The sequence below is a fragment of the Talpa europaea genome (genome assembly GCF_964194135.1).
Source record: "Talpa europaea genome assembly, chromosome: 9".
In the NCBI taxonomy this organism is placed as follows: domain Eukaryota; kingdom Metazoa; phylum Chordata; class Mammalia; order Eulipotyphla; family Talpidae; genus Talpa; species Talpa europaea.
This window is the reverse complement of record NC_140076.1, coordinates 86755011-86771475: the sequence shown is the minus strand read 5'-3', so window position 1 is coordinate 86771475 and position 16465 is coordinate 86755011. Positions and strand designations below refer to the sequence as shown.

The 16465-nt window shown below is 36.3% G+C and overlaps 1 protein-coding gene across 1 annotated transcript; it reads right to left on the bottom strand.

Annotated features, from left to right (window-relative positions):
• Nucleotides 1-295: 295 nt before the first annotated feature.
• Nucleotides 296-14748, bottom strand: GABRA6 (gamma-aminobutyric acid type A receptor subunit alpha6; the record flags this gene model as incomplete). Its single annotated transcript, XM_084242423.1, has 9 exons — nucleotides 296-571; nucleotides 8734-8993; nucleotides 10510-10662; nucleotides 11063-11206; nucleotides 11513-11595; nucleotides 11680-11900; nucleotides 13756-13823; nucleotides 14404-14522; nucleotides 14711-14748. 9 exons carry the CDS (start codon nucleotides 14746-14748, stop codon nucleotides 296-298), a joined length of 1362 nt encoding a protein of 453 aa, XP_084098549.1.
• Nucleotides 14749-16465: the final 1717 nt, after the last annotated feature.

Genomic DNA, 16465 nt, shown 5'->3' with positions numbered 1-16465 from the left:
CATTGAACAATGAAGGACAATCATCTTGAAGGCAAATTCATCTTGAATTCATCTTATCTTTATATACAGTTTTCTCTATAATGTACAGATAAGTCATATTTTTCAGCAACCTTTAACTTTCAATTTTGAGGAGAAATGCTATGCTTTTTGGCCCATATGTACTTACTTAAATTTATACATTACAGAGTTTGAATTCTGATTTCATGTTCATAAAATCATCTACACAAGTCTCAGTGTTATTTAGAAAGAATGCAGAAAATAGGATTTATAGAATACATTTTTACTTGCCTGCAAATCAGTCAACACTGCCACTCACTTCCATTGTATCTTTGGAAAGGTAAACTACCCAGTACACAAGATTGAATCCTGCAAATGCAACTGGGAAGAGAATCCGGGAATACTGGTCTATTTTACTGGTGCCTCCAAAGTCTGGAGAGAGTGGTGGGGGTGTGAGAGGTGTTGATTCCAAAAGGGGAGCTCTGGTGAGGACTTTGCTGGTCTCACAGGATGGAACTATTGGCAAGGTCAGAGAGGTGATTCTTTTCTTCAGATGGTACTTGGAATCAGGGTGCTGTGGAAAAAGACAAATATTCAGCCTAGATAAAAGAATAGAGACCTCTTCTTTAGTCATTTATTTTTTAATCATTAATAGAAATTCATTGACTCTTTATTTACTATGTAAGATTAAATATGAGCAGATCGTTAATAGCATTTGATGGTGTTACTTTTCCAAGAAAGGAATACAATGTAATTTTAAAAATTGATTCATTTCCATCCAACATCCTATAATTTAATATACCAGTGATTGAAGCTAAGTAAGTCCCACATGGCAGAAACTGTGCTGAACACTGTAGCTTCAGGAGATGAGTCAGGTTGCAGAGGTGTATCTGCCTCCTAGTTATGCATAAACCTAAGAGACACTGAGTGAGGTTAATGAGCGGGGACTTCAACTTGGAATGTGTGAACTGTTAGTTAATATTGAAAAATAACAGCTCAACTGATAATCTCCTAGACCCATCCCCAGCCTACATTCTCCCCTTCACAAACTTGTAAATTTTAACTGATATAACAAGAACAAAAAAAAAAAAAAAAGAGGGAACTCATGTATGTCAAAGCCAGTGACAAAATATAAATATCCTTGAATTGTGTGTGATGCCTGTTCATGCCTTGAACTACAAATGCCTCTTATCCCAGAAGGTCTGTGTTGAAAGGTTTCCACTTCCCATTCTCTGTTCATCTCACTCCATCTGAAATCACCAAAATGTAGTTCCTTGTCTAATTTCAGAATTGCTGTTATGTTCTTTCCTATCATTAGATTTTCTATTCCACTGAAATCACAAAACAGCCAACTGTAGCTTTTAAAAGGGTAGTTCACACATTTGATAGGTGAGAGGGCTAAGGTCCAGATAGTGGAAATGCCTCGCCGTGGTCAAAGGGCCCATAATAAACTGTATTGGTAAATTCCAAGGCTGGATTCCTCCAATGTTTTCTCACCTCTGAAATATGGGGCCCAGCTTAGAGACTCTGTTTGGTTTAGATCCTCTCCTACAGTTAGAGTCTAGGGGTCCTTTCTCTGAGTCTTTTCTTGTCTACATTCTGTAATAGTCACTCTCTTTGTAGTCAGCTGAGCTTGCTGGGTCACTGCCTTCAGACTCTCACTGTACATGTTCCCTACTCTTGTAAAACCACCTGGTTTCCTCCCTGCCAGCAAAATCACCACTTTGCTGCCTGGCAGGGCATGTCACTCATGTGGCAGATCCCCATGGCTTTAGCCAGCAACCCCACGGCTACAGGATGAGGCAGCTGCCACCCCTTTGCGGGTTGAGCCACAGGACCAGAATGACCCACTGATGTGGTGACATTTGGACTGCAGGAAACAACAGCCCCATGAACCTCTTCTCTCTCTCTCTCTTTCTGTATGCCCGTCCTGATTTGTGCTGTTGGATATAACAGTTTCTGAGTATCTCATTGGTCATCCTAGAGGGAACAAGCCCAAGGTACTTTGCTGGGCCAGAGAAAAACCTGTTTCTTCACCAAAATAAAACAATGATACATGTAGTCAAGTCTGAGATGACATGACCAGATGAATTTCAAGTAAAGAATATCTTTTATTGTTTTTCTATTGGCCCAATCCTAGGCTAGGCACTCTGGGAAGAATTAAATTGCAGGTCTTTGAGCTCTGAGGGAGTTAAAAATAGTAGAAAGTTCAGTCTGCTGATCTTGGACAAGAGAGAAATTATACTTTCTATTAAAAATATGTGGCAGCAGAGGATGACTGTGTCTACGGCCACCAGACTGAGTGAAGAGAGCTGGAGTATGGTACTTTGATTCAAGAGTGGCACTCTCCCTTTCTTAGAGAAAAGACTTCACACCATTTCCAAGACTTTTTCTATTATGTTCTCAGACTCAAATTTGGACTTTTATCCATTAAATATGCTATGAAAATATTCTCTACTTAAAAGAGAAGCATGTGCCATTGTACCATCCTCTAAAAAGAATTCTCCTTCTCCCAGAAAGCTGGAACACTGAAATTGTGTTATCTAATGTAATGTCTAAGGGCACATCTTTAGAGCAGATTTTCATTCTAGACTCATCTTGACTTTTAATGGCATGCATTGATTATCTGAAACCTGTGCTGCTTCCTTTGTTAGGGAGGAAGAAGACAGCCATGAAAAAGTTCAATGAGATGAAAAAGTGATTGAAAAATGTAATCTACCATAAAAATGAAAGGCAATGTTTTATCTCCCCCTCTTCTTTGGAACTGGGGGGAAGTTATTTGTCAATCTGTAGGCATTGTCACATAGTCACAAATGATTCAGTGAGAATTGCCAAATAACCCTTGTCCAGAGTGAAGCAACATCATTCAGGCCCAAACAACATGAAAAATGGAAGCACTGTAGTGGCAGCCTGGAATCAAAGGCCCCTTACAATAGGATTTCCCGTCTCACCTACTTCCCCCAAACACTCCCTTTGAGGGGTTGCTGAGGTTGTTCCTAATGGGACAACTGGGTCAGAAGGCCCTAGATCACAATTCTTGCTCTCTATTCACCTGTTGTTTGAGATAGAAAATGTAATATTTTCATGTTACAAGTATATATGTATACTACATTTTTCTGCTTACTTAGGTGTTACAATTCTCATAGCAGTTACCACATTCTTAATTGTAAATATTATTTCTGTTATGATTTGTGTTCTTTCCTGACATGAAATTTCCTGTATGGTAAAAGTCATATAATTCCCATATATGAATGTTCTGTTGCCAGTGCATAGAATATAGTATGTGCTTAATAAACATGCTACAAATCAACAACTGGGGGAAAATGTAAACATTTTCCAATATTTCTTAGAGTAGTCAAACATCAAGGAGGGACCAAAAACATTTATGATTATGTTGCCTTATATTTAGGATAGTGTTTTATAATATAATATTACATTACATGTATCATTTCTAAATGCTTAACACTGACAAGCACTATATGGTACTTTGCATGCATCATTTTATTTTTTCCTAGAAATAATCTAGAATATAATATTTTCATTTTAGAGATGAGCAACTGAAGACTTAAAGCATGAAGCTCAGAGTTCCTATCAGAGGCCAAAGGTCATACTCTTAGCAACAAGTCATTCTTCCCATTTGCTTTAGTGTTTAGGGCAAGTTTCTCAGCCACAGAACTACTGCCATTTTGGATAGGGGTAATTCTTTGCCATTGACAGCTGTCCTACATGTCATGGGCATTGAGTGGTAACCCTGACTTCTAACCAACAGATGTCTGTAATACCCATTCTCTGAAGTTGCAAAAACCAAAAATTTCTACATACCTTTTCAAAAGTCCTCTAGTTGAGAAAACCAAAAACTTCTACATACCTTTTCAAAAGTCACCCACCATTGAGAATCCCTGGTGGTTCAGAGGTGCAACTTTCCCACTCACCAATGGTGATTGGGGCATTTCTAAACAGCAGTAAATATGATCATCTAAAGGACATACAAGAGGCTGGATAATCAGCTTCTGGATAATTGGGAATTGGCAGCATGAGGAGACTGGATGCCAATTTAGAAGAATCACATTGAATTTCTAAAATGAAAAGAAAGCCAATCTTGCAAGCCGTTCAAGCTACAGGTTTGCATCAGACCCCGCCTGCTCTATTGTGTGCCTGGCAGCTTTGGCTGATGGTAAAATAGGCTTTTGTCAGAGTCCAGATGAGGGCTCAGCTTGGGGCTGTCACTGTTTTGAGTGGAACACCTATGGTTTTGAATTTTTCCAATGCTCCCCTGCTGCTGAATGCCATCCTGCTCTGGGTATTTTTAGAATACTGCTTTGTTTTAAGTAATACCATATTGCAAAGGTACTTTGAGTCAAACTGGACTGGTATGAGAATCATCAGTTGGTGTAAGGGGAGTGCTTTGAATGATATTGATACATCATGGAATAAGTCTAATATATTAAAGAGCAGGTGCACTGGACCATCTCATGAGAGAATGAGTCCAAATGGGGCTGTGTTCCTCAAAAGTCAAACAATGCAACTGCTTTTACAACCAGCAAACGGGCACTAAAATTATGAGAAAATATTTTCGAAAATATTTTGCATTTGAATCTTTTAAAAACAGCCATATTATTCATTATGGAGAAAATAAAATGTCAGATATTCTTGCATTATGTTACAACTGTTAGACTGAGGAACAGAGATGATTCAGAATTTCTCTAGCCAATTTAATGGCATCTATCTGGTGGGTCAGCAATGCAAGGGTCGTGCCTGGGAACTACAGTGAAAGGTGTGGAAAGTGTAGCATGAAATATTGGGCAGGGGTCTGCTAGATAGTGTAGGGAAAGATAGCAATCGGCATCACATCCACCCGAACCTCTCTTAGCTCACACAATGACACATCATGAGGAATGGGCACTGTGATCTTTCTGGTGCATAGAGTCTGTCTCTGAAGATCGGAATTCAACTCTTAATTTTAGTTAGTGATGAGAGTACTTGACAGAAATTTTGGCAATATATGAAACAGGAGAGATGTTCTTTCAGTGTTCTGTATTTCAGGTGGGGAACATGATAATGGCCAACAGACACTCCCACCTTGAAAAAGAGGGTAAAAGGACATATATCTCTATGCCCAAATATCTTTTGGGCATGCAACAGACTTAAGTGGTTCTTGAGCAGAGCCAGGTTCCTCTTTCTGTTCTCAGATGAAGCATCACTTCCTCCAGACTGGAAACCTCTGCACACTGAGCTAAGTATTCCTGCATCGCTCTTCTTCAGTCTGTTCTACATTGCTAATCATAGCTTTCACCATGTATTGTCATAGTCAAAGCACTTTGATTTGTGTCTCTTCCTGTTAGACAAGAACCTCCATGAAGGAAGAGACCCTCTTGATGTCACCCACTAGTGTACCCTCAATAGTCTATAAAGGATCTGACATGTAAAAGCACTTAAATACTTATGGCATGAATAATTCGATGAATACGCAACTTAATGGGTGCCAGTTACAAAGAACGAAAAGGAAATGAATAAGCAATGCAATCAGTATAAATATAGTTATTTTCCCAACTAAACTAATTCTGGTCTATTTTATTTGTAGACAATTTTCCAATTATTAATATATCACACCTCCTATAAAAAGAGAAGCCACATTGGATTTTTTTTGATGGGGTTGGGAGAAGATTAATTCTTAAGCATAGCGATGAGGGCTTAGAGCTTTAAAATAACAGGGAAACTAGCACCAGCCAAAAAGACATCAAGGTTCAAATTTGATCTGACATGTAGCCTAAGTATATCCCAGACTCATAATGGTTCTGAAACCATGACGACAGAAATAACTCTAATGCCAAGAGAGCATGCCAGAATTTGAAAAACAAAACAAAACAAAACAAAACAAAACAAAACAAGGAAGGATAACATATAAACAGAAAGAAACTGTGGACAATTCCCTTTCAAAACCTAAAAACAAGTTTGAATTTACAAATGCCTGAAGAACAGTGAGAATTAGTCTTCTTAGTACTTCTGAGGATTTCGTTTTAGGTATATCTTCAGATTTTAGTAATAGATTTAAAATGCCTGAATTCCTTTGACATTATTATATTGATATTAAATTTCAAGGTCAAAATAAAATAATAAACCGTTCCCCACACTCATCTAAGTAGTTTCCTGTGAAATGTAATGAACACTTTAAAATACACAACTTAGAATCACACGAAATATACAAGCGCTTAATTTCAATCCATCGTCACCCCATTGCTTTGCTATTTCAATGTACAACTTACTCAAAGAATGTTATTTTGATTCCAACTGAATAGGCATTTTTAAATGTCATGATATTTGAAAGAAAAAAAAATGTCCTGGCAATCATAACATTCCATTGTGTAGTATAAATTGCAAATATGTTATTTATATTTGTTCTTCTACATTATGTGAGGCAAAACCTTAAGTTTTGAGATGAATAAATAAAATATAAATGTGCTATGTAATCATCTATATTTATTTATGCTACTTCAATATTTGTACTGTTAGGTTTGGTTATATTTATTTTGATTTCTATTTTAACACTTTTGCACTGTTTTAGAAGCAAAATTTGACTTTTTGCTGCCTTAAAATATTTCAGGTGAAACCAGGTTTAGAAATACACTTTTTCATGGGAAATAAAGCAACTTGCAAGTAAAAGAGCACTTTGAGATGATTTAAATGCAATTTTTTATCCATCTTCCCAAAGGACCTGCTCATTATATGTTACTATTTTAGAAGATTAGGAGGTAGTATATATGAATACCTGAGATCTTAAATTCCATCGTATTAATAAATTGTACCTTTAAAATAATAGCCTGAGGGAATAATAATTCTATGCTTTCTCCGAGGATTTGAAATCATAGTCTTCTCAGTAATATATATTTCATAGAGTTAAAAGAAGTTGCTCCTTTTATCTCAGGATCTGATCCATGAACACATTGAAAACTATTGAACTTATTTTTTTACAGTTTCTCAAGAATTTCTCTTTTCATTTTTACAGTCAAATGAGAAACTGTTAAACTAAAATTTGATAAATATTATCTTCTTCCTTTGTAGATATATGATAACATATGAACTTTAAACAATACATAAAGTATATAGCTATATAAATGTGAATGGCTTACACTATAATCTTTTATTTTTATAAACAAAATGGTTCTCAAAAATATTCAGAAAAAAATGACTTTCAAGTGTTTTGGATTATCTACAGATGACCAAATTTCTGTTATAAAATTTATATTTTTGTGACCTTTTAAAACACACACACACACACACACACAAAGAAAACATTAATTCAAGAGAAGTATTTGGAGAATGACTGTCCCTACATTCTGGAAATATTAGAATATTTTATGCAATGGTTTCTCTCTTTTCATCCTTGAGGAATTCTTGGGGTGTGAGGCCTTAGACTTTTATAAAGTTGTGGCTATCAGGAGTTATGGAATAAATTCCTAGTGTTTTCTATCAATCATAACTAACATTTCCTCTCTTGAAACTTTGCTTCCTCTTTGTAGCAGGAGGTTATTGATCTAGATCACTGGGGAGTAAGCTGTTCTTTTTTTTTTTTTTTAATGAGAGCTAATTCAGGGGGAGAAAATCTGTAAGTTATCCAGTTCCACTTGTCTTGTGAATGATCTTATCCCTTGGAGAAAATAAAAATTCTGAAATATTTTTTTTTAGTTTATTAAAGAAAATATTTGATTAAAATGTCATCCTTTTAGCCAATAATTGTCTAAGTATTTGAGAAGTTAGACATGTACATCTTTGTAATTTTCATCTCAAAATTAACCAAAGACTATTTGGGCTGTATTTGGAAATGTTCTGTGGTTTGGAAATGTTCATGAAAATTGACCAATTATACAGAAATTGTCAGTTCCAAGTATCCATATTATTGGATTTTACAGAATCAAATTATCCTCTTTTCAAAAAAGCTACTCTTTGGGGTTTGTATTAAAATAAAAAATTAAACTTGCCAATCAGTTGTTGAATCCATTTAAGACGTGTGATCATTTTAATTGTTGTGAGAATAGGCTTATGTGAAATTAAAACTTGGGGCAATTTAATGACTCCTGAATGATTATTGTTACCGTTTGTTTATTATTCAACAAACCTGTGGTGCCAGAGCTTAACCACAGCAAATCTGAACTTAAATTTATAGATATGTTTCATTGATTATAAGTGTTTGAATAAAAATACCTCAGTATACATGTATCCAATGCATGAATGTGAATATCGGAGTGTTTTCAAAGTGAATATGGGAGTGTTTAAGCCAAATACCTGGCTTATAACTCTAGCATTCATAGAGCCTTGAAATAAAGCAGCAGGCAAATTTCTAACAAAAACCATCCATTTCATAGGACTCCTGTTTCTTTCCTTCAAACTCTGAAGCCTCATTAGGAACATTCTTTTTCTGACTTTATTCTCCCTAGTTGGTATAGCAGAACCTGTTCAAAGGCAGAATCTAAATACTAAGAAGAATTTTCTTCTCTCCTGTGAGAGCTTGGAATCTGTGAGTAGTAGTGAGGATGATAAAAGAAAGATGCCAAAAATTTAGAGCAAAGATATATGAAGGGTGGTGCCTTGGCTTTTATCTGTGAAGTTGGATATGAAGTTGGCCAGATGTACATACCTTGCATGCCACTGACATTACCTAGGACTATTTAGTTGTTTTTGATCAGTGTTTGGACTGCCCTTTCCTGTAAGGTGGACAACATTGGAAAAGTAAGTAATTACCAAAACAATCTCAGCTCCCAAGGGTTCAGTCGCCTTCGTTATTGTCACAGGGGGAGAGGTGGTGATCTGAGCCTTTCTTTTGGCTTTCTGGGCCTGCAGATTGGTGAAGTAGTTGACAGCTGCAAACTCAATGAGTGCAGAGAAGACAAAAGCAAAGCAAACAGCAATGAACCAATCCATGGCGGTCGCATAGGACACTTTGGGTAAGGAGTGCCGGGCACTGATGCTTAAAGTGGTCATGGTTAAAACAGTGGTGATTCCTGAGATGAAAAAAGAGAAAGGCAGTGTTAGCTTTGGGGATTCTGTGGTCAAATCAGATGAGAACATGTTGGTGGCAAGTACTCAACACACTGCAAAAATACTTTTTAAAAAATGTAATCCTATTGATTTACAATACCTGATTTTCTGTAATTCAAATTTACATCTCTTTCTGTATAAGCCTCACCTCACCCACCACAAAGCGGAGTGCCTTTCCCACCATCAGGTTGAAACCACCCCCACACTTTCCTAGTTGGACCCTTTCTTAGTCACTTATAACAACTAAGGAGAAATTATTTTATAATAATTATTCACAATTTTTTATCACAGGTGTTACCATTTTGGGGTCCTTTTATAATGTAAATGATGATGTGTATATAGTAGTTGCTAAAAATTATTTGCAGAATCAATTGTAAAATTTAAGTCATGAATAAATTCTAATTTTTACTGTTTGAGAAAACTTAAAGTGAATTATTATCAAGTGAAAGAAACCTGAACTTCTGATCAACTTTAGCAGTTGATATTGTCTTCATCATTTTTAAGAAGTTTTTCTTGGTAGGAATACTAAGCATAAAGTTAGGTTCTTTATTTTTATTTTTTATTTTTTTTTTTTAGTTTTAGCCTGTTGTTACACAGGAGAAACAATTTTCATCACTCACTTGCCAGCAATAAGTCCTGATGTGTGCCATGAATAAATTATATACTTTGGAGATGTGTAACACCACTGGTTAGCAACATTGTGTAGTTATTCTATTACAGTGTGCAGAAAGAGATTTTATTTTAGTTTATTTATATATATTTTACATCATTATTCATTTTTAAAGTGTTTGCTTTTTTTCCCCTCTGAAAGAAATTTGTTTTAATGTGGTAAATTAGAGTTAAAATTCATCTGAGATTCCAATTATACTCATATCTTCCCTACTTCCTATGATCATGAATACTTAGGGAAAAAAAGGATTTTGTTACTGATGATGTTTTCTATTATAGTCCATTCTCTTATTCTATCAAAAGCTAATTTCAAAGCTAGCAGTGGTTCTATCCATCATAAATGGGGCTAATATCTGTTTGGAACCATGAGAAACTGGTGACATTTAACTATTTCAGGCCTACCAAAAATGGCAATTTTTTAATCACTAATCTAACAAAAACAAGATATAATTTACACGCCAGCAGGTTCAAGAGCTTTGCCTTTTGTGCTCATAGATTTACATGTCAGTTTGTACTTTTCTCCTCTTCCTTAGCTACAAAAAAAGCAAATAGAGCTTTAAAAAAAATCCTATATAGGTCACATGAAAGTCACAGGAAACCAGCTAGAATTATTGCTGAAACAAATTGTTGATTCATCACATAACTTGCAATAAGATGAAAGTCACTTTACATGATGCACAAGATTGGCTGAGACAGGAGGCTATATTGCTATTGTGGGCTGAAAAAGCACACCACGGTGAATATTAACCTAAAATACATAAACCTGGGCTGGAGAAGTAATAAAAATGGAGGGCAAGGAGTGAGGCTTACCAAAGACAGTTCTTGCTGGGACAGACTCCTTGTTAATCCAGAAGGACACCTGGGAAAGAATGACTGTCATAATACAAGGAGTGTATATCTGTATCATGAAGTAGCCCATCTTCCTTTGCAAGTGGAAATAAACTGTCATTATTACGTATTCACCTGTTGGAAGACATCGATATCAAGATCATTGCTTTAGACAGGGTACAAAAAGAATGCAGCTGGAAATAAATCTTGCAGACCTTTAAATGTATAGGAAAGAAGAGAAGCAAAGGCATCTCAGTGTACGACAAAGCTCTTTGATCAACAGATGATAGAGACATAGGCTCCCTCTTTTCCGTGGGGTTCTTTGTGTCATATATGTACAAAACTACTCATTCCAAGGTTACACAAATTTTTATATGCACATGGTTGCAAAATGAATTTTAAAGAAAGCTACTTATCACTTCAAAGCAGCAAGCTTATCTGAGTATTACTAACAGAGGAAAACAAAATAGATATTTTGAAAATGTGCCCGGAAACACCTTGAAGGAATACACCCATGCATCGATTAAATTCTTACCTGTGTTAGATTTAATTGTCTCGCTAGATACTGTTTGTCCAATAAGATCATACTGGAGGAGGCTTGAAGATTCTTCTGGAACTTCTACTGAGTAAAGTGGTCCTTTTTTCCATGTATATATAATTTCACTTTTGGGGTAAGCATCTGAGTTTTATTTTTAAAAAAAGAAACATAGCAGTGTTTACACTAGTTGTGTTTTCCTTTCTTTCAAAGCAAACCTTGTCCATATAAAAAGGAAACACAAACATAATTTCCTTTATTGTTTTTCTTTAACCTGGGTGACTAAAACCTCTGACTATAAGATTGTGATAACATAATTACAGAAGTGTATTCCTGGAATTACATTCAAACTGTCATAGTAAGACCACTTTCTTGCTTTATAGTATCAGACTAAAACCAAATACATATTTGGAATCATTATTTGACTCTTAGAAGCTTTTTGTAACTTACAGCTTCCAAACTTGAGTGGACAAGCATGGCCATCCATAGGAAAATTAACCAGCCTCATGGGACAGTCAGCATTGATGGTAAGCCTAGGAACAATGAGATAAGTGGTTCTGAATTAGGGTGATGGCGGAATTATTTGGGAAGAAGGAGTAGAATAGGGAACCTCTCACCTCATGGTGTAGAGAATGGTCCCATTCTGCATTATTCGGAAGAGTTTATTAGGAGTTGTCATATTGTGGGCAATTGATTTTTTGCCATTCCTGAAAAATGTGTCAGGCGTCCAGATTTTACTGACCATCAAGTTATTCAAACTTAAAATCTCAGTTGGCCCTCCAAACTTCAACCTCTCATCTGTCCAAGTCTGGCGGAAAAAAACATCCATTGTATATTCCTAAGAGAAAAGAAAATATTCAGGCAGGCTGGGGAGATGGTTGATTAAGAGTAGTTTATTCACTAGCTCATATGCCCAATCCTAAAACCTAAGAAATAAAGCAACTTTTTTTATGACAGTTACCTCACAAGAAAGCTATGATTTCAGTGGATTTTTTTTTTTTTCAAATTCAAGGTTGGTAATGTTAGAGAAATGATAATACTGTTACACAGTCCTCCCACCACCTTGACTGTCCTCAATGTTCTTCCTCTTTTTCAAAATATCAGTCATCCATGGGATTATTTCCTTCCTTATTTTAGAAATCAGTGAAAAGGATTAGAGTCTGGGCTTTGTGCTGACCTTCTGCCATCAGTCAGTCTAACTATTCCTCTTAGTACCTCCCTCATCTTCAAAGTTTTCCTGGCCATCATCGTGCTGTTCTGTCAAGTTCCCAGTTAGGTAAATTTTCCTTGGCTGCATATCATAACTATTTCATATTATTCCCAGAGAACATAAAAGCAAACAGCGTCATTTAACTAAGCATAATCAAAATGATGAATTTTAATTAATGTGTGGCTTTTATGAAATCACATTAAAATCTTAAAAATTATGGTAAAGACTATTTCAAAAGTCTTTAAATGACAACTTGTGGTTATATCAAAATATCACCAACACTTGCTTTGTCTACTTTATCTGTTCCTTTTGGACAGCTATTACTGTAAGCGGTAATTGTATTTTGAAAATATAATGTAATACACAATAATCCATATAATAATGTTCCAGGTTATAATAAAGCTTTATTGTGCAACATGCTTACATAAAATACATAAAATAAATTTACAAGTATCCCCAGACTTCCCTAGCACAGATGGTTATTTGTACTTGGGATGAGTCAGTACTGAAATGACAGATGTAATTGCAAAATATTTGGGGATTCTGGATAATGCTGACTCTCCTTTCTCTCAGGTATTAAGATGTATATCTTTTAAATAAAGACATTCTCTCTCCCCCTCTTCCTTGTTTTACTTTCCCCTCTCCTTCCACATTTCTCTTCTTTATTTGCCCTTCTTTACTTTTTTTTTTCTGTTTTCTTGTCAACTCAAAAAGTAGAAAATTAACAAAAATCTCTAATAACTTTCTTTAAAATTTATATTTCCCCAATAAAATGTAATGATATACCTTTAAAGACAGTTATGTTTACTTAAGTTTTAGTATTGATATTTTACTCTTAGGGGAAAATGGTACCTGAGAACTATGAAAGAATATCATGATACACTTTGTTCTAAAAGACTGATTCAGGTTTCTCTTGCCATCACTATAAATATCCTCTTACGGATCCACAGCCATCTGTACCTGGAACAGAGTCGCAGGAACACCTGCTGGTACTTTTGCCATGTAAAGGGTAGAATTCGTTAGCTTTTCCAAATAACTCCATTTACCGTTTCAATACAATGTACTGAAAAGGATGCACTACAAAAGACAGGTTTTAAGTTTCTTGGATAATTTTCTCTCTTATTTGGTGTAACATCATTGCTGTTTTTCCAACAATGTTGTTACTCCAACAAATTTATTAGGATTTCATAATGATGAGGACAGTTTTCTCCTTGTAGGGAAAAATTAGTTCATGGTATATGGAAGGAAGAGAGAGCATTATTGTAACAAGTGCACAGATTCAGCAGAACCCTTAGTGAATGTGAAGGAGATTATGTCGGTAATCTTCCGTAATAGCTATGCCCTCCCAGCAGGCCCCCACACGTGGCATCATGGATCACAAGCCAGGCTTGGTGACAGTGCCCATTGTGGTGAGTTCTGGGACTCAACCTCCCTCCTCCCACCCCACAACTAAAATTACTCTCCTCACTCCAAGCTCACTCACCATGTCCACATCTGACACAGGCCCAAAACTGGTCACATAAATATCTGTTTTCACTTCGGTGACAGCACCTGAAAAGAGCCCAGTGGGATGCGGTCAGTTACCACCAACAATGTTCAAGGACAGAATTCAATGACACTACCACCAAGTCCCTCCCAATGGCCAAAATCTGGATCCCATCCTAGAGAAATGCCAAGAACAGGAGTCCTTTAGTTTTTCATCTCTGAAAACTCACATCTGTTGCCTTATTTTGATTTTTTTTTCTGGTCAATTTGTAGAAATATGGAATGGGAGGGAATGGGTAGTGTTCTAATAAAAATTAAGACAATACTATATACTGATATCTTTGAGACATGTTAACAAAAGTGTTTTACATGGAGAAACAATCTGTACTCACACAGCTCTACATGGTATGGATTCACACATTCATAAAGTTGAGGAAACTGAGGCTCAGACTTCAGATACCTTATATATAATAAGGTCAGTAATAAAGAGGGGACAGAGATAGATGGGAACACATATGTGCCCCTCTCCTCACTCCTGCACCTTCCTCCTCACCCTCTTATCCTTCTCACATCTTTGGATATTGGAGCCCCAATAGGAGTGAAGGAGAGTATGGATGTTTCATCTAGTAAAGAAGCTGCCTCTCACCTCCAAATCCTGGTCGTAGTCGATTGTCATAGCCTTCAAGCAAGTTGTCCAGAATCCGACTGACATTTTCTGAGTAGAAGTTTCCTTCATCTCCAAGTGTTCTTAGGGCATTTTCTACCCTGTGGGTAAGACCATCAGTAATCCTCACTCCCAGCCTCAGAGAACAGATGCTATTCAATACACCTTGTCTTCACCACCACAAAGATACATCACACAACCCCTTGTTCTTCTGTGAAGTCACCCATGGTTGTGTGCCTCCACTCTCCTCCAAGCTAAAAGGAAAAGTAAGAAAAAAAATCTTACTTACCACAGTATAATGTATAGCCAAGGCAGAAGTGATGCCATCATACCGTACACCAAAATGTTCAGTTCACCCTCCTCCTGCCACTCCCTCCCCCAACAGGCTCCCCTCTGCCAGTCAACTAAAGCAATCTTCTGAAAACCCTCATCTCCCTTTTCCTGATTTGCCTCCAGCCAGTAATCCAATAGATAAAGAGGTTGCCAATAAAACTTTGAGGGGTCCCCCTGCTGCTCCCTTTACTCTTGTTTCCGACTTTTCATGTGGAACAAGGTGGCTTGTGGTCTTATGCTATCCCGATGTACACTCAGCCTCCTCTGTCTGACTCAGTTGGGAAATGAAAATCTGAAGGACAGTGCATGGTCAGAGAGCTGTGACAATAATCAAAAAAGGCATTAGGGGAGATTAGAAGGAAGAATTCCACTGCTAGTTTTGGCATGGAATTAGCAGGGCCCTGGGAGGAAATCTGGAAAACAGTGGCATCTTGCTGATTGAGATTATGTTCCAGTGGGCTCAGCATTTATTATTTCTATGGTTCACAGAAGGATTCCTACACAGCTCTCACTGCTGAAAAAAGTCTAATGATATTGGCATGCTCTTAGACTTTTTTCTTTTCTGGTATCATCAGCTTTGTTGCATCATGTACACTTTTCCTTTGTATTGAAAAACTATTCTTCATTCTTTATGGAAAGGATTTATAACAAACCAGAACCACTCCCGGCTTGCTAGTGGGTTAGTGTGTATGCGTGTGTGTGTGTGCATGCTCGTTTGTGTGTATGTATGTGTGTGTTTTAAGTACTTTCCTGAACCTTACTGTCAAAGGCTACCATTTCAAGCAAAGATATAAGTGGATCTTGATGCTATCTTTAGAAACCAGACTGTGAGTAATAATGTTTGAAAACAGTGGATCATGGTTCCCATGTAAAGATGCTGTAAGACAGCCATAGACAGTTAATGGTAATATTGCTGGCACTATTTTACTAGACTTGCTACCAGTCAGTTAAAAGCTAAATATTTGATTCAAGAAACAGTATTCTGAAGGAAGGGACATAATTAACCAAACAAACTCTATAAATATGACTGCAAATTTGAGATCTCAGAGGGGGTAGGGAGAATAGGGGGACCAAAGAGGGGAGAAGGCACAATGGACTTTGATGGAAAATTAGTCATGCAATGGTGAGCATGGTTTCGTGACATATATCTGAAGATGTAGGAGCCTATTCCCCTATTTTGTACAGTGTTGTAAAGCAATGTTCCCTCTGTAAAAAAAAAAAAATAGTTACGGGGAAAAAACAATTATCCAGACTGGTTGGAGGAAGTTGGAGTATTAAATTTTTTATCTTTAAATAAAAAAATCACACTAAAGAAAAACTTTGTGACTATGTATTTAAATGTGTTTTATATGTATGTTTATATAAATATAACATTTATTTTCATTATATTTTTTATATTTTATATAAGCATAATACATGTATAGTATATAAATATATTTGTATTTTATATATAATGCATACATATCTATTTTATACAGTATATATGGCTTACATATTTATGTTTTATACAAAATATTTTATATATTCATATTTATATATTTTTAAAATTCAGAAACATAAGAGCAAGAAGCAAACATCTCACTCACAATCCTCTTGCCATATCCACTCACCAGCCTCCCGGTTCATAGTCTGTAGTTTCAGAACCTAAGTTCTGCAACGTCAGTGGACATTGTTGCAGATATAGAGCATTCTTAGAAGTCATTTCTGAAGA